Source organism: Leptidea sinapis, chromosome 17 (assembly GCF_905404315.1).
Source record: "Leptidea sinapis chromosome 17, ilLepSina1.1, whole genome shotgun sequence".
NCBI classification, from domain to species: Eukaryota; Metazoa; Arthropoda; class Insecta; order Lepidoptera; family Pieridae; genus Leptidea; species Leptidea sinapis.
This window is the reverse complement of record NC_066281.1, coordinates 6,612,576-6,635,953: the sequence shown is the minus strand read 5'-3', so window position 1 is coordinate 6,635,953 and position 23,378 is coordinate 6,612,576. Positions and strand designations below refer to the sequence as shown.

The 23,378-nt window shown below is 35.3% G+C and overlaps 1 protein-coding gene across 1 annotated transcript; it reads right to left on the bottom strand.

Annotated features, from left to right (window-relative positions):
* Positions 1-4,163: 4,163 nt before the first annotated feature.
* On the bottom strand, positions 4,164-20,586 carry LOC126969264 (clavesin-1-like). Its single transcript, XM_050814640.1, has 6 exons — positions 20,171-20,586; positions 11,932-12,026; positions 10,562-10,715; positions 9,333-9,526; positions 6,993-7,254; positions 4,164-5,626 (listed from the first exon to the last, which is right to left on the bottom strand). Exons 1-6 carry the CDS (start codon positions 20,346-20,348, stop codon positions 5,586-5,588), a joined length of 924 nt encoding a protein of 307 aa, XP_050670597.1. The 5' UTR covers positions 20,349-20,586; the 3' UTR covers positions 4,164-5,585.
* Positions 20,587-23,378: the final 2,792 nt, after the last annotated feature.

Here is a 23,378-nt window from a genome sequence, read left to right as displayed (position 1 = left end):
TGCACCGACTAATATAAAGATAACTTGGAATGTGATTAACTGGAAATCTGGAAGAGTGAAAGACCGCTACATTGAATACAATTTATCAATAAACAATACTATAATTCAATCTCAGCAGGAAGTTGCTTCTGCTTTTGAGATTTTTTTTCTAACATTCCAGTTTCTATCACAAGCACTCTTGTCTCCTCCACCAGTGTTGCTGACTCACTTCTTCTGGAAAATATTAAAGAATGCCAACAAACTTTCAATTTTAGTTTTGTTAGCCCTGGAGAAATAATTAAAACTTTTAAGTCTCTCGACAAGAAAAAAACTGCGGATATATGGGGCATTTCTGTTAAAATAATAAGTTCAATAATTGATGTCATAACACCATATCTTGCAGTAGTCTTTAATAATTGTATTAATCGTGGCGTGTTTCCTAACCTTTTGAAACATAGTAAAATTACACCAATATACCCGACCCGAATAACTATCGTCCTGTGTCGGTTTTGCCGACCCTTAGTAAAACATTTGAAAAAATAATTTTAAGCCAAATGCTTACTTACTTTCACTCTCATAAGTTACTTCATTTGAAACAATTTGGCTTTACTAGGGGACGTTCAACAACGGATGCAGGTGTTGAGCTGATCAAGAATATTTTTGATGCCTGGGAGGAATCCCAGAATGCACTTGGCATCTTCTGTGATTTATCTATGGCTTTTAATTTTGTTCAACATTCAACGCTGGTCAGGAAGCTATACCACTATGGCATAAAAGGAACTGGAAAGGAAATTCAGAGGGTCGACGTGAATGGCAGGAGATCTCCTGGGACTCCTCTCAGTATGGGGGTACCACCAGGGTCTATTCTTAGATCGTTCCTCTTTCTTATCTATATAAATGATCTTCCTAATGTTATAGAGAAAAAAATAAGGTAGTATTGGTTGCGGATGACACTTCACTGATTTTCATCTGACATCGTGTTCTGGTTTAGCGCTAATAACCTATTGTTAAATAGCAAGAAAACTAAATACATTAAATTTACCGTACCAAATGTCAAAAATGTAAGTGCACATGTTTTGTTAAGCGAAGAGGTGACAGAACCGGTGGAATCTGCTATATTTCTTGGCATAACTCTAGATTCCAAATTATAATGGGGCCCCCATATAGAAGGATTGGCAAACAGACATAGTTCTGCAGCATACGTGGTGAAAAAGATTAAACAATTAACTGATATAGATACGGCGCGACTAGTATACTTTAGTTATTTCCATAGTATTATGTCCTATGGTATATTGCTATGGGGCAACGCTGCTGATATTAATACAATATTTGTGCTGCACAAGAGGACTGTTCGCGCTATTTATAACCTAGGTCCTACAGCATCTTTGAGAGCAAAATTCAAAGAAATTAACATCTTGACTGTTGCTTCTCAATATATTCTTGATAATGTAATGTATGTTTTGTTATGTTATGTTAATTTGCCAGAAACTGCCATGACGGAACCTTCGACAAACCCTTGATGGTTCCGGCGTGACAAATTATAAGTCGCGATCATTTTCCAACAGGAACTTTCGACGTAGATGCTGCAGTGTGATCGGTCCAAGAACGGTTTACAGTATGGTTAGCATTAAGCCATGTTTCATCCAAAAACACAACATTTTGCCAATTTTCAATTTCTTTCACTTGCCGTAAAAAACTATATCTTGCCATCACGATATCAAATCTTTCCATCAATATTAGTATGTAGTAGTAGTTGTATAAGTACTTTCCCCACCGAAAAATAATCCAGCTTCCTTCAGTGATTGCACTAACTTTTTTCTTGTTGGATACTCTTTCCGTAAATAGTAGCCGAACACATGTCTTCGGATGGCATCGGCATATAAGCTATCGATACCTACGACTGGTTTTGCTCGTTTTCTCTTTTTTGGTGTTTAAAGTTTATTTTCTTCTGTTCCAGTCTCGCCATATTTTTCTTTAGTTATTCGTCTAATAGTTCGTTGTCCAATATTAAGCGCATTAGCTACGAGTTTAACCACTGACGTGATAGGTTATATTGGCCCTCCATATTGAGATTCCCGATCGAAATAGTTACAAAGGCGTATACCGAACTCACGTGTCTGACTGTTTAGAACAGTTCTCTGCGTACGTTCGGCCATATCGACGAAATCCACAACAAAAGGCGTAAATAGAGTCCAAATTATCGAGCAAGGGTCAACAGTAGTGCAGTATCAATATCCGAAATCCAAAGCCAGGTCAAAACTATATCACAATGGCAGTGAACTCACAATTTGTACTTTTCGAAGCAACGTCAAGTCGAAACTGCTTTGTTTTGGATTGAGCATTGACGCGAGTTTGCCGGAGGTTGTACTTGTGCTGGCCAGCGATCCTATGTGGCGATCGTATTAGATTTCATTTTTCAAAATTTTGAATTTCGAAAAACAAATGCCGTGTTTTGTGGTAAATAAGTCTGTGTGTGTAATACCTACATTAATAATGATAATCTTATAAAAATAAAAAATAAATGTTCGCGGGACCCTAATATAGTTTAGAAATCAATGTAATAAATAAATTTTGTGTCCTAAAATTATACGTTCGATAAATTTGTATGACTAACTGCACGTCACTTTTGACATTATAGAACAGAAATTTGCTCCTTCAATGTAATTATTAAATAATACGAAACTTCATGAGTGGACAAACGTCAAAACGGCCATCATAGCGTGCCGTACGTATAGGTCGTCATCACTAATTTTTGTACTGCAGGCTCTCGCTACATGGCCAACAGCGCTAAAATGGCGAATATCAAACAGGCACAAAAGCACTTTGACAGCTGCCAGTCTAGTGGTATATAGTGGTCAGTGACCAGAAAGCTTTAAATTGATTAGCAGACTATATCATAACTGTGTGTTTCTGTCAATATCAAATTGATACCTCATAAATACCCAGTATTTCAGAAAAACTCTGTTTTGTAAGCAACATCGATTTCCTTGACAAATTGGAGTGTCTATTTGTAATATTGAAATAACCGTTTTATACTACACGATATGAATTTTATTTCATTAATTTTTTAAAATTTTGTCTGTCTGTCTGTTTGTTCCGGCTAATCTATGAAATGGCTGGACCGATTTTGACGGGACTTTTATTGGCAGGTAGTTGTAGGAGTAAGGAGTAACATAGGCTACGTGTATTTTTATACAAAATATTTTATTTTAGAAAAATTAAGTAATTTTGCAATGTCCAAGAAACGGGCTAACTCTAAAAATAATTTATATGACAAAACAACGTTTGCCGAATCAGCTAGTTTTGAATTAAAATATTTAACTGAATTTGAACGATTTACAAGTGAGTTCCTAGCATTATGTTTACGAGATGATTACCACAATGGCCGCATATACATTAGAAAATTTATTGAATAAGGCGTTACTTTGCGGAAATCCATAATTATACAAATTATTTAAGTTTTCTTTAGTGTTAATTCCGCCAATATTTGTCTTTAAAACAATTCGACACGTGTCAGTCTCGTGCCAGATTTTGGCGAGACAACACGTCCTGAGGATGCCTCGTGTAGAGGCGAAACACGTGTCGAATTGTTTTAAAGACAAATATTGGCGGAATTAACACTAAAGAAAACTTAAATAATTTGCATATACATTAGTTAAAATCTGATTACAAAAATAGATCAATATATTAGAGTAACAGCAGTATTCTTTGACCCAAGCTTTTGACTGTATCGACTTTGAAATACTCATAAACAAATGTAATTTATATTGGCTTAGAGGTGTCACTTCAAAAAGGCTGGAAAATTATATTAAAAATAGGCAACAGTGTGTCCAGATTGAAAAGATGGACGTAAGATCAAATATAGTACGATATGAATAAAGTTGGAATCAAACTAACGCCGGGGTACCTCAGGGCTGTGTACTTCGACCATTATTATTTCTAGTATATATCAACAACCTACCAAATTATACAGAAAATAAGTGTGTCTTATATGCTGATGACATTACAATAATTATCCCTGACACAAGCTCAAAAAGACCATACGACTCGGTCATAAATGATGAAATCATTAAGATCGGCATATGGTTAGAAAGTAATAATATTAATATTAATATAATAAAAACAAAACTCATACAATTTAAAAATTATAATACCTTAGAAACATAACATACAATGAAATTAAAATTGATGAGGTTTTCAAATTAAACAAATCAAATTCTTAGGCATAATAATGGATAGTAATCGTAATTGGAAAGCTCACATTGAATCATTGTACAATTATCTTAATAAGTTTGTTTTTGCAATAAGGAGAAAAAAAACTTTATCGGAAAAAGCGGCTTTAATGGCTTACCACGCTTTCGTGGAATCTATAATAAGTTATGGTATCATAATACGGGGTAACTCAACAGTAATAAAAAAAAATGTTTGTGCATAAAAATCTATAATCACATCCCAATCATAATAAGAGAGGTATTGTCAAATAGGAATTTCTCATCTAAATTGAAAATATTCCTTAGTAAAAACTGCTTTTTTTTTAAATAATATAATACTAAAAAATAATACTGCTACTAACTTTGTTAAATTGATATTATTGAACTAATGATTTAGAAAAGTATTTTGTAAAATTTGCACGTCATAAATGTGGCAAACATGTACTTTATAATATTTATGTAACATCAATCTAACATGTTTATGCAAATAAAAACTGTGACTTATGACTTTGAGAGATATTATATTTAATAAAGCAGTATTTTAGGTAAAATACTCAGGCACCCAATAAAATGTATTATTTTGGTATAGTTGCAGGTCGAATTTCCGCAATTAGATATACTGAAATACACCATATTTACACGTTGTTTTACGTAAGCCGTTCCGATTAATACTAAATCTTTTCTTACAAGCTGGTGGTCTATAAGTCCTCTGTAAAGCGACATGTCACTTCTTCTTCTTAGTTTTCTCATGCCAGAGGATCGTGACTCATATCGTTGATCACATTGATCAACGAGCATCCATAGGTTTCGCTCCGTCGCCTGCGGACCTTCGGCGGGATCCTCAGATTTTTGGTAATTTGATCGTCGGATCAACCTTTTAGTACATGCGTGCAACATGACCACAGTATCACACAACGCTATAAGCAGACCATGTACAGACGCTGAACATCCTCTATCTGGAGCTGTTTTAAGATGCAGATGTTTGTGCGACGGGCCGTCCATGGTATTCGGAGCATACAACACCAATACACACATTTCAAGGTATCAGCACCAGGAGTATTTTAGTTCGATTGCTAGTACTTCTGTGTCGCCACACGTTGCTCAGTTGAGTCATTGCTGTTGTTGCCGTGCTGACGTATTTCTAGCTCAGATTTGCCGGTGTTGTGTAAAGTCACTTCTAGTACCTGCTTATTTAAATTTATATCATTTGAAGTCACCAGTTTAATATAATTTATTTAGGGTTCACACGTGTAAACCCTAAATGATAAAAATATGATGACCCAGCAGCCAGTTAAAGATCACAGTCGCCACATATTGTAAGGAAGTTGTTTCCATAATGAAGCCTCGCAATGAAACTAAACTATAATACATCTGATATGTTGCACCAATCCCGGTTTACTTGTTATTGTTATTGATATATCCGTAGGTATTTAATACTGTAACAAAACAGACATATTAAATATCTTTTATTAGAGACAAATTTATAACAGCAGTGTGATTGACCTTAACAAAGTTGTCGCAATAACTGATGGACACTGGAATTAGATATCGATTAGGAATTAGATATGGAATTAGATTATCGCTTTACCTCAATGTGGCCCTAGCACTGATAGACAAAGGCTATGCAATAAAAAGTATTGTGTTATGAATAAGTGGCCTAAAGTTTGTAAGAGACCACTGCCACGAAAGTGTTCCTGCAACACCAGGAGCGTTGCCATCTTTTAAGATGAGCGAGTCATGTCATACCAGCAAGAAAGTTTCCGGCCACATAACAAACAACTTTGAAACACACGGTGGTGCTGTCCAGCGCACTTCTTCTATATCACGTATCTAGCGAGGCAGCAGGCCAGTCCTTAGAACTCCTCGCCATCAATGGTACACTGGAACGCACTAGAGCGCGCGGAAGGTAACCTATACGATGGACCGATCAGATCAAATCTGATGTGGGCATTCCCGTATATGAGTGTACTCCTCTTTGACCTATGTTTGTGTTCTGTGATATTTGTGACCTCTGACTGATTGTGAAGCGAAAAATTACATCTGCCCCTAATAAAACTTGTTGATAGCCACGACCGCTATGTCAAGAGTGTATTGACCGAGAAAAGATTACATATATTAGCGTTGCATGGCCAACCGTAACAACTCAGCATCATCATACACACAATATAAATGCTAAAGTAGTTTTCACTTCAATAAATTGATACTTTTAGTGTTTATCATTTCAGCCAAAAGATATCCACTGTTGGACAAAGGCCTCAACCAAGATCTCAGTCACGGCTCAGTTCTGAGCTGCTCTCGGACCATCTTATGGGGTGTCTACCAACAATGCGTCTTCCAGTACGCGCTGGCCATTAGAGGACTTTACTATCCCCGCGGTTATCCAACTATGTGCCGTGCCCACTGCCACTTCAGTTTCGCAATCATTCGGGCTATGTCGGTGAGTTTGGTTCTCCTACGGATTATTGATTCGGTCTCGCAGGGAAACTTCGAGCATAGCCTCCTCCACTGCCCTATGAGCGAAAATGAGCTTCCTCATGAAGCCTGCGTCTGCATCCTGTATATCACAACTTGCAATATACACTGCTTAAAAACATTCGTCTTTCGTAGTATTTGGGGCGATAAGATTCCGGAACGCTGCCCATTCGAGTTGGATTTGGACTTTTAGTGTTATCTGTGATGAAATTAGAAGTTATAAATAAACTCTTAAAATTTCGCTGACTTCAATGGTTTCAGTGGCAACTATGATATTAAGTCTAGTAATAATTCATTAGTTGGTACCTTAAATGTATTACATAAACTTACCTCTGAAATTCTCATCATAATGGTGCAGCATATTCCAAATCATATCTCCAGTAATTTCATTGTCTGGCAAGGTTCCACCTAACTTCTGCATCAGAGCTACCCCGTTTATGTGTTGGAGGAGTGAGTTTTTGTCCGTCCCGTGGAAGTATATTCGAGATCGCAGCTTCTCTCGAAGGAATGGCTTGAATAGAGCGAACAGCATATTGAAGATATATGGCTGGTTCACTATGTGGATACCCTTCACTCGCATTGGTATACAATCCTGAAACAAATGTTATATTGGTCATTCATTAGTCTTAAAGTATTTGTGTGGAGCGTCAGACGTGCAATGGTTAAGTCTCTTAAAACCTATCAGTATGTAGCACATATTAATAATAGTATTTTATTAATATTAAAGGTAAATGTATGCATAAGAGGTGTATTAAATTAAATTTTTAGTTATTTGATGCTTTCAGTTTTTGAAGTCGGTTTTTTTAAACGTATTTTTTTAATAACATGATGTTTGTTAGAAGAAAAAATGAATAATCGACGTGATGCAGCTGAGTCGTGTCTGGCTGAAGTTGATATCTGTAATGATGTTTATGAAGTTGAATCAAGCTCCGACGAAGAAATTGATTATTTAGAAAAGCAAGACTATTAATCGGAATCCGAGGAAGATGAGATAAGGTGAGGGATCAGTCGAAATCTCTGCTGAAGCTACGCCGCCGGTGCACTGACTTTTACAAAGAAGTGGATATTTTTTTTGGTCAACAATTACCCTAAACAGAGGAATACACAACGGACAATACGAAGTTATAATATGGTGCTGTGTGCCCCCTGGGCCAAAAATAGCTCGTCAAACAGCTGTTGAAGACTGCATGTCACTGTTGATGATCATATATTTTTTCTCATAGAAAAAGGAAGACGAACGAGTGATTAAGTAATTAAGATTAAGTGATCACCGCCGCCTACATTCTCTTGCAACAACAGAGGAAACACATGAGCGTTGTCGGCCTTAAGGAAGGTGTATGAGATTTTTTTGAAGATTCCCATGTCGTATCGTTCCGGAAGCACCGTACAAGGAAGCTCATTCCACGGCTTTGTAGTACGTGGAAGAAAGCTCCTTGAAAACTGTTGGGACCGCCACACATCCAGATGGTGGGGATGATAACCTAATTTGTGGAGTGTGGAATTCCGCGGTAAGAATCACATGAAGCAGTTCTTCGGAACACTCCCTATGATACCTGCGGTAGAAGACGCACTATAAAGCAACGTCTCTACGCAACGCTAAGTTCTCCAGCCGTCAACAGTCTGGGTCCTAGAGTAAAGGTAAAGCTGCTCTCGTTACACGTGGTTAAATGGATTGAGCTGATACTGGGGTGATGGGGGTGACAGCAATACTCCATGTGTGGCCGGACCTGCGCTTTGTACAGCGCTAGAATCTGGGCCGGCTTTAAGTATTGCCGTGCTCTATTTATGACTTTGACAGTTTGGCTTTGCTCTCCAGATGGCCACGGAATTTGGAATCCCTCGAGATTTCGAGACCCAGTATTCCGATACTTGGCGAGACTTTATGCGCGGTTCTGTGACCTTCCCAGAATACGACTCGAGAATGCTTGGGGAGGGATTCTCATCATTATGTTATCTATTTTATTATTATTACTATATATATTATAAAAATTAATAGATGCCAAGAACTCTAATAATAACAGATTTTCGTGGCATTACGTGCCTGCGCAATGTAAGATCTAGAAAGATTAAGGGTGTCATTTATAGATAACTTGTCTGTGCTGAACAGAAAATAATATTAAGATATTACTTTCTACAATTTAAATAAGCCAATAAGAATAATCCATGTGATTTTTGAAAAAAAAAATATGTCTTTTTAGAGAGGATTTTTGATATTGTTGATTATTTGTAACACAGACGCTATGATTAAGTGTTGATAAATAAATTTAATTAAGAAAACTATACTGACTATATTTTCTATTTCTTTCAATTTGATTATGGACTTCGTGTGTAGTCCACGCAACAGGGTTTTGTTCAGCTTATAGCCTGAGTGTTTCCCAAGTCGTCGTTATGATGGACATATGCATAAGTACCTATAGCTCGCACACAAAGCGATATTTATAAATACGAAGAAGTCTCTAGATAAGTCTGAGCCAAGTGTAAGTACGCTTTATAAATCTCAGCCTTTGGACATTTGGCCCTTATCTAAAAAAAACTATTTGGATATCTTCATTTAATATAAAGTAGTTAAGAGTTTTAAGAATTAAAATTTTATTGATATAGAAATAGAATGTGAATGAAGTCGCGGGAATCAGCTAGTTGAAAACGAATGAAAGATGAAAAGTGTTAAACCTGAATCCAGTCAACGATCATCTTCGCGAAGGATGGTGTGAACTGCATGATGTGTGTGAAGGACAGGCCCTTCATGTTCAATATGACGCTGACCCCAGCCACTTGCGTCTTCGGCTCCACCATGGCTGACTCAAGGCCCATTTGGACACCACGAAATACTTCAGCGAGCGGCACTTCACGGGAATTCCAACATTCTGGAAAAGTACCAATCGACAAAATTAACAAAAAGTCAAAGTTTTTATTTGCATAAACATGTTGATGTTACCCAAATATTATAAAGTACATGTTTGCCAATACATTATGACGGGCAAGTTATAAAAAATACATAATACATTAGTTAATCATAATTTATAATCAATATTTTTTGTTTCTTGTCTACTGCATATCTTATCACTGTGATTTTGCTTGATGTTAGAAAAAAATTTCACTTTAGAAATGAAAATGATTGTTCTTGAGGGCTAAAACAATTAATTTGCTTCCATACGAGTAGTAGTACAACTGAGGGGCGTTGGTTCATTTTACGGGTATCGAATGAGTCCGAGTCGCTTAGTAGTGTACAAGTATTGTGAAGACCGCTGTCGGCGTTTATAGCAATAGCAATGACAGTACAATTATTGTATATTTTTATTAAAAAGAGCGCAAAAAAAAATTCTGGGAGTATCTTGCGCTGCTTCTTCTCTCTCAGAGCGCCATTTGTTTCCGAAGCGGTAGTAGTATCCAGTATATTAGAAATGACATCAAAAATAATTCTAAAGGAATAAATTTTGAGAAAATAAATGCCTTTTAGCAATGCAGCCGCAGTTCAGCGGACTTCTTGCGGAGTGGACTGTGTGTAGGACTAGAAAACGCAGGACACGACCTCCGATCCTTGTTTGTAGTCCAACTGGTTCAAGCGGTTTTCCTCCTTTTCACAATTCGTTTCGCGGTGCGATAGTTTGCGAGCGGAGCGAGTTCACTTGGTATCAAGCGCGTGCGCGGACCGTGAATATAATATTGGTGAAAGACTGGTCCGTCCTTCAAAATGGCGCGGTGCAGCGAAGTGGGGAAGAGAGAGAGCGTGATAGAAGGACAAGGGTAGAGATAGATAGTGGCGTTAACAAATGTACGTAACGTTCGTTCAGATATCGTCTTCGCTCTATCAACGTAGGTGTATTTCGTTGTATAAGCTCATAGTGCCCATAGGAAAACGATGTTCATGACATTTGGCCAAATATTTACCAAGTTCTCACCTCCAGACTCAACTAACATAGTGCGTCGTCCATCTTGGTCTCGAGGAGATAGTATGGACACGACAGAGTGGTCGAAAGCTGACCGCACTGCGTCCGGCCTCAGATCTTTACAGTAATATTCGTGGGCTAATCGAAACTTGTAATAAGCTTGGATCTGAAACCATTGAACACATCTTTTATTAAAATATTCTTGTCACACTTCCTGCGTTTATTTGCAAGGCTTGACGTTGGGAAAACTTAAGAATTATCAATAACAGTGTTGCCAGCTCGACATAGACTCAACATTTTGATGTTCTTGGTTTTTTACAGGTACTTAAACTAAATTTATTTGTAAGGCCGTTTTACTATTGCAAATATGATCAGATACATATAAGATTTTTTTTGTTGTAAATAAATTACATTTAAATTAATAATATAAATTGATATATTATATTCAGTATTATTGAAAAAATGTTTTAATATACTATATTGTAAAATATTCTAATTTAATAAAGTTATGTTTAATAAGTAATTTTCCATATTGAACACGATTTGTGAATATCAGCCTCGAAGACATCTAACTTAAATATTTTATCTCATTAAGGTCCCTTGCCAATACAATAATAATATAATCAGAGAGGAGCTTTCGCTATCGAGTATATTTATACCTAATTAACTTACAAATTGCAGTTATATCTGTAGAACGACTTTAAATAACTAATTACTTATCTTCAATGTAACCTAGTTAAATGAACTCATGTCATTATTTCAATAAATTGTTATCAATAATGTGTGTTAGGGAGATCCCTACACCGTTAAGGAAAATTTATAGTACATAAAATATATTTTGTATTATTTAATATGACAAGCACAAACATAAGCAATAGAATACAAAATGTTTTGTGTTTTTTATGGAAGCTGGAGCCCTGTGATGTCCTAAATTTCAACGTCAAGCTCTTTCATTTTCCATGCTGTTTACCATCTGTCTAATTCAAATTAAATTGTTTTTATTTTTTTACTAGATACCCCAATGTTTCACCAAGTGCATTTTAAGCGATAATGTCTATTTTATTTTAATATAATGGACAATCTTACAACTAATTATACTGTAAGAGTTGTAAAATGTACACATACGACGAATTACAAGTTTTCACAGGTAATAAATAAAGATGTACACAATTATGTAGGAAATAGGTAAAGGCGTTCGCAATTTTCAATTTTTAAGTTATGTACGCTCACCACATTTTAATGCGGATTACTGTACATGATACCGTTAGGGAGGATAACTGATGTACATGAGCTAAAACCATACATAAATGATAAATTTTTGATTTATTTGTTTCTCACTATCTTTATCGGAAATCGACTCATATTATTATGTTAGTGTTTACCTTTTTAAACGCGCTCTCTGCATAGAACTTACAAGGTCTCAGAAACTTCATCAGGAAGTCATCGTCCTCGAACGGGATCACAAGATTTGTTTCACCTGCAACAAATGTAAGCTTAGATTCACAAACACTGGACAACAATAGCTCTATTTCACGAAAAAGATTCAAGGCCTCTCCACAATCCCGAGTCTGTACACGGCTTAGCTAATAATTTACTAGCGCTCTACAAAGCGCAGGTCCGGCCACACATGGAGTATTGCTGTCATCTCTGGTCTGGCGCACCCCAGTATCAGCTCGATCCATTTGACCGCGTGCAATGCAGAGCAGCTCGAATTGTCGGGGACCCAGTGCTCTGTGAACGGCTGGATCACTTGGCGTTGCGTAGAGACGTCGCCTCAATGTGTGTCTTCTACCGCATTTATCACGGGGAGTGTTCCGAAGAGCTGTTTAAGCTGATTCCTGTCGCCGAATTCCACCTTCGCACGACACGCCACAAGTTAGGTTATCATCCTCACCATCTGGATGTGTGGCGGTCCTCCACAGTGCGGTTTTCAAGGAGCTTTCTTCCACGTACTACAAAGCTGTGGAATGAGCTTCCTTGTGCGGTGTTTTCGGGACGATACGACATGGGTACTTTCAAAAAAAACGCGTACACCTTCCTTAAAGGCCGGCAACGCTCTTGTGATTCCTCTGGTGTTGCAAGAGAATGTGGGCGGCGGTGATCACTTAACAACAGGTGACCCGTACGCTCGTTTGTACTCTATTCCATAAAAAAAAATGCAATGAAAAGCGCGAGCGAGAAAGAAGATGTTTCGGTACTCATCTTGGGTCGGTGTATGATTGACGTGCGGTTCAAGTGCGGTAGGCAAAAGTCAGGACAACATACACACTACATACTACCACACTAAATGTAGACATATTATTTGTTCTTGTTTATAACATCCACGCGGACGTCATCATGGGCACCAACTAGTACTGTATATGAACGGTACTTACCTACGGTTCAACGTACTTAACTGTCATTACATAATTGTAAAACCAGCACTCGTGTAAATATTATTATATTAATAATTATGGAAATTATATTTTTTCATTTAGAATATGTTGGGCAATTTATTTCTTCTATATAGAATATGTTGCGCAATTAATCTTTTCTGCCGTGAAGCAGTAATTTACAATCATTACTCTGAAATGCACTTACGACGTAGCTAGTGAATATACTGAGCTAATAGCTAATGAGACAAACTGACGAGCGCAGTGCAATGCCGATCAGAATTTTGTGATTCTCAATAACTGTGAGCGGCACTAGATTGTAAGTAGTAGGGTAGTAAGGGCGTATCACTAACCAATAGCTGAAAGTCCTACTCGTGTCCTCACTTTATCTCATATAAAAATCGCAGCGAAATTTTCTGCATGTGGACGGGGGAGGTGTAACCTGTGTTGATATAGTTTGATACCTACCAATGTGTTTTTGGTTTTCCAATTCATATACTTTATTCGACGTTTTATAAAGTATACAACGCTCTTGTGATTCCTCTGCTGTTACAATCGTTCTAACCTGTATCGTAGAGCAAGGCTAGAAAGTTAGCGATTCCTAACGAGGTTGCAATTTGTAGACATGAGACGTTATCGAGACCCCAATACACTCGAGTAGTGAAATTCTACTTTCCCCCGAGTAGGTACATATATATATTAGCGAATAAATACTAAAATATATAATACAGAACAAACCAAAAAACAGTCAACGCACTCAGTAGTAAGACGTAGTAAACCACGCCGGAACGGCTTACATACCTGCGTTTCGCTTAGGTACGTTATTATTAGATGACCTACGGATATGGTTAGATGATCTACGGTTAGATGACCTACGGATATGGCCAACAGTTAGATTACCTACGGTTAAATGACCTACGGATATGGCCTACAGTTAGATGACCTACGGTTAGATGACCTACGGATATGGCCTACGGTTAGATGACCTCAAGATATGGCCAAGTGTTAGATGTTCTACGCATATGGTCTACGGTTAGATGACATACGATTAGATGACCTATGGATATGCCCTACCGTTAGATGACCTACGGTGCTCGTTATATTAAAATCGTTAACTTTAAGTTCCGATCCAACCCACGTTTTTTTCCAAATACTAATAAATTTAGTAATAACACAAAGTGTCATACAAATCGCGAGTGTAAGACGTAGCTAGTCACACTCAAGTAATATTTCTGGCCTGTTGTTATCGGTTGTGTAACTGCAAGAGACTATCTTGACTTATACATTATCCAAGCCCAATTTGTCTGTACCCGGCTCAACAGTTAGAGAGGCTAAATCTGCAAAATTATGCAAGCGGATTTTCTTTATATTTAATTTAAATTTATTTTTATTTATTTTATGTTACTCACATACATAAAAGTAACTGCATAATAATTTTTTAATAAAATTTTGTTTCAATACCTTACCTGACTAACTATGATGACCTAACTATATTAATAAACTATTCAACAACTTAACTTAAGACTAACAATTTACCTGATTATAATTAAACAAACACTTTAATTAATAAAAACATTTAGAATACTGAAATTAAAACTCTCTTGAATCATGAAGCCGGTACAAAGTGAAAGTTAAGTTACACTAAGTTAAGTAATATTACTGGGTTACTTTCAATTTGTGTTAAATAATTTAGTTCAAAATCGACGTCTACTTCTGTACCTATAGTTAGGCACAATAATAATTATGTTCTTAATCTGATAAAGTTCAAAGCAACATAATTTTTGATAAAACATAATTTTAAATTTTCACATTCCGTAGTCTATGTTACTTGTATTACTTAACTGGCGGACTTAGTACTGTACTGTACTGTACTGTACTGTACTGTACTTATACTGTACTGTACTGTACTGTACTATACTGTACTGTACTGTACTGTACACGTTCACGATTTGTAAATCTAAATCGGTTACAGAAATAATAGATTGCTTTTCTCTCCGTTACAGATGTTTTTCCTCTCTTGCACGCCTTGTTCATCTATACGCCATTATATTGTATCTCGGCCCGCGAACCTTGTTGCACACAACACTCGTATACCTGACAGACTGACGACAGGTTTTAAGAATTTACATTCACTTTGTTTTCGATTTATGCAATTGATGCTCATTGCAAATGACACACACTTTCACAACAGAACCTGCGATAGCTCATACTTCTTAATACAATACGGTCGCTTAGTGACATTAAGAGACGAGACAAACAGGACGTTCAGCTGATGATCATTAATACGCCCTGCCCATTACAATGTAGTGCCGCTCAGGATTCATGAAAAACCCAAAAATTTTGAGCAGCACTACAATTGCGCTGGTCACCTGACACATAAGTTGTCAAGACTCATCAGTAATTTCACTAGCTAGAGCGCCCTTCAGATCGAAACACAAAAATGTATACATATGACTGCTTCACGGCTGAAATAGGCGCCGTTGTTTTACCCATAATCTAGCCGGCATCCTGTGTAAAGGAGCCCCCCACTAGTAAATTGGCTAGTCTGTTAATAAAAGTCCTTCATCTTAATAGATAGTATATTTTATAATAGTGGACTAATAACCAGTATTATAATAGTCACTGACCTGCCATTCAGTTCGGTTCAGTAGCTTTTTTTTATGGAATAGGAGGACAAACGACCGTACGTCACCTGGTGTTAAGTGATCACCGCCGCCCACATTCTCTTGCAACACCAGAGGAATCACAAGAGCGTTGCCGGCCTTTGAGCTATCTCAGAATAACCGATCAAAAAAACCGGCTGTCCGTTTATTAATATAGATAGACTAGGTGACCCGGCAAACGTTGTTTTGACATATTAATTAGGTATGTATGCCCGCTCATTGTATGAATTATAATATTATGTAATGAAATGACCTTATATAATTTATACGTCTACATAGATCATCTTTCTACTCTAGCACCAAGAACCGATGATAACAGGCCAGGCTTATTACTTTAGTGTGCGTGACAAGCTATGTATTACACTTCCTATTCTTATATCACTTTTTGTTAGTGTGCGTGCATTGCTCAAAATAGAGGTTGACAGTCATTCTTAATTTTTTTCGACGTTTTCACAGCTGTCACAGTTAATCTAGACGTATAAGTGGCCTGAGAAAATATGTATCTAGAAATTTATCATATTAGAGGCTTAAGAGCTTTTTATTTTTTCCGTTTAATTTAATTTAATTTATATATTTAATAATTGTGTGTATCGTTCATACTATATAATATACATAGTATGTATACTTCATTGGAAAGCAAAACTATTGAGCGCAAAAAAAGAATGCTGGGAGAGTTTCTTGCGCCGCTTCTTCTCTCTCAGAGAGCCATTTGTTTCCGAAGCGGTAGTAGTATCTAGTAGTATAAGAAATGACATCAAAAAGAATTCTAAAGGAATCAATTTTGAGAAAATAAATGCCTTTTATGCCTTTATTATTTTAATTGCACTGGAAAAATAATTTCAATATACATTCCTAGTAGAAAAAAGTGCGTACACCTTCCTTAAAGGCCGGCAACGCTCCTGTGATTCCTCTGGTGTTGCAGGAGAATGGGGATGCGGTGATAATATGACAGCGTACACGCTCGTTTGTCCTCCTTTTCCATAAAAAAAGTAAATAAATTGTCGAAAAGCAAGTTAAAATGTTAGTAAGTATACCTGCATTTCAGTTGAAATCATTATTCTAATAATTATTAATCAACATAAGTCTAGCTCTTTTTAAGGAAGATGATGTCAATAAGGGTCACAGTATGGTATGTGATCACCGAGACCCATTCATTACCCATCACTCAAGGAGCGTTGCCGACCTTATAAAGCTAAAATAAACATACATATTAATAAGAAAATCGAAAACACAATTGATATGTGACGGTCGAGGATCGAACCGCGGGCTGCGTGGAGAGAACCAACAGTTCTTTTTATCAATAATATTATATTGCGACACCAACGCTTTTGAATGAAACTTTGACCCGCTGAATCATTATAAAAGAACTAAATGAACAATTAGATGATGAACAATCAATACGTTTTACAATAATGAATTGATTTATTGACCAACAATGATGTTACCAATAAAGAAGCTGATTGTAATAAAGAAACTTCCAAATAGTTAATTTCATTGATTCATAAATAATTAGGTCACAATCACGTTTAAAAATTGTCTGAAGCAAAAGTGTGCCTACGCATCTTTTAAGCAGAGATTTCATTTAGTTGTGTTTCGACCGCGCTTAGAATACAACGCCGCGCAATGACAAAACGTTCAGTGAAAAACTGTCCAAATAACAGCATGCCGAAACATAAAATGAATGGAGTGTCGCATTTCACGTAAATATCCCTTTAAATGATGATTGTTTTATGTATATCATCGAACTTCAAGTCAGGTGCATCAAACAAGAGATGATAACAATACTCAATATGTGGCCGAAACCGGCACCTATAAAGTGATAAAATATTGTCTGACTTTATTGATCTAATGGACATCATTTAGAGTTTCTTTGAAACGAATGTAGGTCTGCGTTAAAGTTGACCGCGGAAATTGTAATCTTTCTAGACTGCTTATTCCAATACTTGGCAATACTTTATGGAGAATATTGTACAAGAGTCTATAGTTAACTGGATCTCAGCGTGCACCTATTTTAAAAATCTGACACAGGCTTAACTTACTACCAACTTCAGAGTGTTATATGTACCTAAAGGCATAAAAGGCATTTGTTTTCTCAATGTTGAATCCTTTAGAATTCGTTTTGATGTCATTTCTAATATACTAGATACTACTACCGCTTCGGAAACAAATGGCGCTCTGAGAAAGAAGAAGCGGCGCAAGAAACTCTCCCAGCAATCTTTTTTTTTCGTTCTTTTGTTGTCTTCTTTGCCCTATGCACGCACTACCAAATACAACAAAATACCGACTTCAAACATAATACTCATTAATAAGCCTACATGTAATAATATAACTTCTTTTAAACAAGGCCACACAAAATTTAAAAAAAAAAAACAAATACGACAGCCTTTTTATATTGTGTAAAATTTTGAATGTGGTTTAACTTCAAAATTTTGTAATTTTCAGTTACGTCAGTTTAAAGTATAAGTGTGATTTATGAATTATGATGAATACTGTATTAATTATTTCTCTCCCATTGCTGTACGAATTGATACACTTAATATCATATTCAATAATCATACACATTGATTTATCAAGAATAGGTATTAAGATCGAAAAATTTACATATTATTATGATACTAGCTGACCCCGCAAACGTTGTTTTGCCATATAAAGTATAATTCACGCGATAGTTTTATAAGTAATAAAATATTGCCTATATTATAGCCTGTACATCATTTTGTTCTATTGTCAATAGTTTTTGCAGCGCACGCAAAAAAAGGTTTTCGATTTTACACCTTGTGTTACAAAATAGCAATTTTATTACGGATCCCTAATTTTGAAAAAAAAAATACATAGCCTATAGCCTTCCTCGATAAATGGACTACCCAACACTGAAAGAATCATTCAAATCGGACCTGTAGTACCCGAGATTAGCGCGTTCAAACAAACAAACAAACACTGCAGCTTTATTATATTATTAGTATAGATATTTATCGGGAATAAATACTGCTATTCATTGGGACAATACATATTTGTTTTAATTTGTTCTGTGGTCGGCACAACTCAATTAACTAAAGAATGCAGTGAGTGGACAGTAATCTACGGGTCAAAGGCAGTATTATCCTGTTGTAAATACACCGAATTCTTTGGAAAACTTTGAAATTTTTTTGAAAAAAAAACTCTTTCGTATTTAAACTTGATGTAAGTAAATAAGTACATAAAATAAGGTTTATTTTTTCTAAAATCTAAAATGACACTATTAATATATTAAATAAATATATTAAATGTCTTATAAGATATTAGCATAGTTTATAAATAACATTAATATTCACATGTTTTACGATTGCGTATCTATTGTTTAATAACTGTCCCCATTAATACATCACAAGGTTGATTTATGAATTTATTGTTCGATCAACAATCATTTGGGGAACTTGTATAATATGAATGATTATAAATTGTGCCTTAATGTATACATATTATAATTATTTGTCCTCACTGACTGCCTGATCTCTCAACACAATGCCTAAACCGCCTGGAGATATACTCGAAGGACAAAAAGCAACTAGCGGTGACATAACTGGGGAAAAAATAGTTTGTGGGTACTTATGTATGTATGCACGCAAGAGGTTTTAATTCTTTGGCCTAAGAGAGCAATAATTCTTAAAATTATTTATTCCTCGTGCTATTCTATGTTTGTAGAAAGAAAAATATTGTAAAAATCTTGCAACGATGGCTTTGACAATCAATTATTAAATAACGAATACGGCTGTACGGGCTTCAACCCTTTGTCTATCCTAATAATAGACGAAGAAAACAAAAAAAAATAACGAATGACGCAAACGTCAGAAAATTTTAGGAACCAACTTCACCCTGTTGCTTTTGTGTTACAGTGATGCGCGCACATCTTAAAATTTCACTCTCATAATTATTTCATAACGCGCCTAAAGAAGTATAACTTTAATATGTAAATAATTAATCATAATCATAGTATTGTAAATATAGCTATAAGATTTGTTTTGTATGAATAGGAATAAAATTAAAAAAAAAAGAACAAAATATGTGTTCACGGCGAAAAAGTGATTAAGCTAAAATACCTAAAGACTCTTCCAATATGTGGGCAATTCCAGGGTATAGCGCTCATCGAAAGTAATAAATTAATTAATTATTAACTTTATTATAAACCCTGACAATCTCCTTCCGCCCCTACCAGGGGGTGAGAGGAAGACGTGTCTCAGAAATTATACTTAGAAGACTTAATTTATTTATTTAGAATTTTATCCAGTAGGTTTTTCATGATGCGCACATAAATTAAAACCTCTATAAATATATATATATATATACTATATTTATATATGAAATTCTCGTATCAGTGTATGTTGCCATATTGCACATATTTTTCATCGATTTTTATGAAATTTCAGAAAAAGGTCGTTATGTATTTTTATACCCCAAAAAAATTATTTAAAGGTATTTCCTTCCACAAGTTAAGTCCACATCTTTTGCTTTGTTACTCCAACAATTAATCTAAATACAATTGAAATGTATATAGTATTTGCATAGTAAATTAAAAATAATAAAAATGAAAATAATTCATTAAAACAAACCTTTGAGAAGTTCCCTCAACTCTTTTAAAGCTTTTTCCACATTTTCCGGCGTCTCCCGCAGTTCCTTTTCAGCTTTTTCAATAAACGTAATTTCATTTAAAGGTTCCCTTTCCAGTTTTATTTTATGTCCATTCCAATGAACATACGGCGTCCCATCAGCTTCATATCGCAATCCCATTCTAAGATTTCCTAATTTCTAACTGGTCAGAGAAAACGGCCCTTCACTTCGGTTAAGTAACTTGGTCTGGTTTTCGTTACTGTTTCGTAACTTACTACACCGGCTACTTGAACTTTAAAAAGAGAGAAATCTCAAAATAAACACTCACACGTATTAATTCGATTAATTTTTTATCGATTTTTGATTGTTATTAATGAAAAGCGCAGGCTTCTGTGTGCGCGCGCAGTTCTATATTGAACCAAACCTCGACTGTGATTTCATCTCAGTCTTGTCCCACCTCTTTACTATGAAACGTTTGTGTAAGATACAATATTTGATGTAAGTAGGAGCGAATTGAAAATGAATATAAGTAGGTATGTTGGCTTTCATTTTCACTCAAAATGGAATTATGGTTTGTTAGAAATACCTACAGCAACAACTTTTTATGTATGTTTTTTATTTTTTAGCACTTGCTTTAGATTCAAATCACATCAAAATCACTTTATTCATTTAGATCAAGTAAATGCCACTTATGAATGTCAAGAGTTTTTTTTTCTTTTTACCAGTTGCCACCACTTCGGAGAAGGTTGAGCTTTTACGAGAAGAAGTGGCAAAAATCTCATTGTCACTCTTTTATATCAACGTTTACAGCTTCATCGTTTCACAAATGAATTTAATTATATATTTATATAAGCTGAGTGGTGAAATAAACGTAAAGTGGTGCAACAAAAATACTCCAACATCAAATACTCAATGACGTTAAATAACTCTTACACGAGTAAGTCAAAAGTTTTTTTTTTTAATAATCAATAAATAAAATCACAAGATTTATTGAGTGTAGTACATCAATCCACACAAACCGTAAATAAATAAATAAAGATGTTTTGCGATCATTATACTAACGATTATTAAAATATATATAAAACTATAAATATATTAAATAACTTTTAAAATTATTCTTTGGGTAATATCAGAGGATTTATATTTTTTCACATTAACTACGTCATATCTTTTTGTTAACACCGCGAACGAAAAATGGTTTTAATGCCTTGTTGAAATGACGTTCTATGTATAGCCCTCATTGCCTATTTGCCTAATAATTATTTCTTTTTAAACCTGTGGATTAATATAATTAAAAATTAATAATTATAATATTAATGCTACAAAGAACATTTCAAGGTCGGGGAGTTAGTAGTTAAGTTTCTACCATAGACAACTATTACATATTCGTTACCATAGGGTACGATGGTACGAATGTCTAGGTACTTGTCGGAATTCATATATTCAAAATATTGTATTATTCACATATTAGTACCACGCATTCGAAATAGTATATCTCAGACTAGAGGGGAACGGGCGCAACAAACTCAGTTCAAACTCTCTTTTCTTAATTTGATTACAATATAATATGTACAAGAAAATTAATAATTAGCCTGAGACCATTCGCTCCATTTTCAGTCTGTGGTATCATTAAATAAATGTTACCTATATCATAAATTATTGTCCACAATTCCAACATAGAATGGAGGACGTATTATCAAAATTCAGCAAAACCAAGCAAGGAGATTTCAATATAAAATTACTTGAACCTTCTGTCAATTGTACTTACCTTAAAAATTTATTTCAAAGTTTTAATTTTTTCAATGTGTTTTGGGAACCTAGTAGAATCACTTCTACTACATCAACCTGCTTATATAACATTTTTAACAAATGTTATTATTACCTACTAGTAAACTTATAATTAACTAGCTGACCCGGCAAACGTTGTTTTGCCATATAAAGTATAATTCACGCGATAGTTTTATAAGTAATAAAATATTGCCTGTATTATAGCCTCTACATCATTTTGTTCTATTGTCAATAGTTTTTGCAGCGCACGCAAAAATAGGTTTTCGATTTTACACCTTGTGTTACAAAATAGCAATTTTATTACGGATCCCTAATTTAAAAAAAACATAGCCTATAGCCTTCCTCGATAAATGGACTACCCAACACTGAAAGAATCATTCAAATCGGACCAGTAGTACCAGAGATTAGCGCGTTCAAACAAACAAACAAACACTGCAGCTTTATTATATTAGTATAGATAATTTCAGTCCGACCATAGTGGGTAACTTATAAAAGTAAATACAGGATTGGACAATGTCAGACCAAAAAAGGTGACGATTATACCAGTTACCGGCAGCCGTCTTGAGGGGTTAAGAAATATTTTGGTAAATATTTAATATTTATTTTTACACTGTGGTGAAAGTGCTAATTTTCAATATTACTTACAGTTGAATTCCTTCTGTAAGGAATTTGGCAGGATCTTTACTCCGATAACGGTAACAGTGAACAACAAACATTGTTTTAATCATTGGGTATTGTTGCCCAATGTTGGTTAATCGGTATCCACAAAAGTTGTAAACTCTTATATGACCTTTATTGTGAGAAACATTACAATAATAGTAAAGAATTTAAAATATATGTAAAAAAATACTCCAAGCTCTTTAAAGTAGTTTGTCACGAAGCGAAGACAGGTTTCATTGCAGATAAAAATAAAAACAACAATAATAAAGTAAAAGCCACTTGGAATATAATGAATAATGAATCTGGTAGGTCGAGTTGCGATAACACTTATGTGTGTTTAAATATTAATAATCACGTTATAAATTCGGAAATAGGAATTGCAAATGAATTTGATAAATACTTCTCAGAAATCCAAATTATCACGACCAAAGACCAGAAAAGAGGATATGCTAAAATTACACGTTCCAGTATCTTCAATTGATTTCAAATTTAAGTATGTTATGTCGATATAAATAGCAAACGGTCATCGGGTAAACCTGTAGGAATAGGTGTTCCGCAGGGTTCTATTCTCGGTCCTTTCTTATTGGACAATTCAAGGAAACCCTGGCTTAACGCCGACAGGTACGATGGTACGAATCAGGTCTAGGTACTTGTCGGAATTCATATATTCAAAATATTGTATTAATCACATATTATATAGGGAACGGGCGCAACAAACTCAGTACAAACTCATATATATTAACTTATCTCAAACTTATACCT

Coding starts and splice junctions, on each gene's coding strand:
- LOC126969264 (XM_050814640.1), bottom strand. CDS start 20,348: ATGGGATTGCGATATGAAGCTGATGGGACGCCGTATGTTCATTGGAAT. Junction 12,027..20,170: donor GTTGAGGGAACTTCTCAAAG/GTTTGTTTTAAT, acceptor CATTTGTTGCAG/GTGAAACAAATCTTGTGATC. Junction 5,627..6,992: donor TTATGATGAGAATTTCAGAG/GTAAGTTTATGT, acceptor GTTTTGTTACAG/TATTAAATACCTACGGATAT.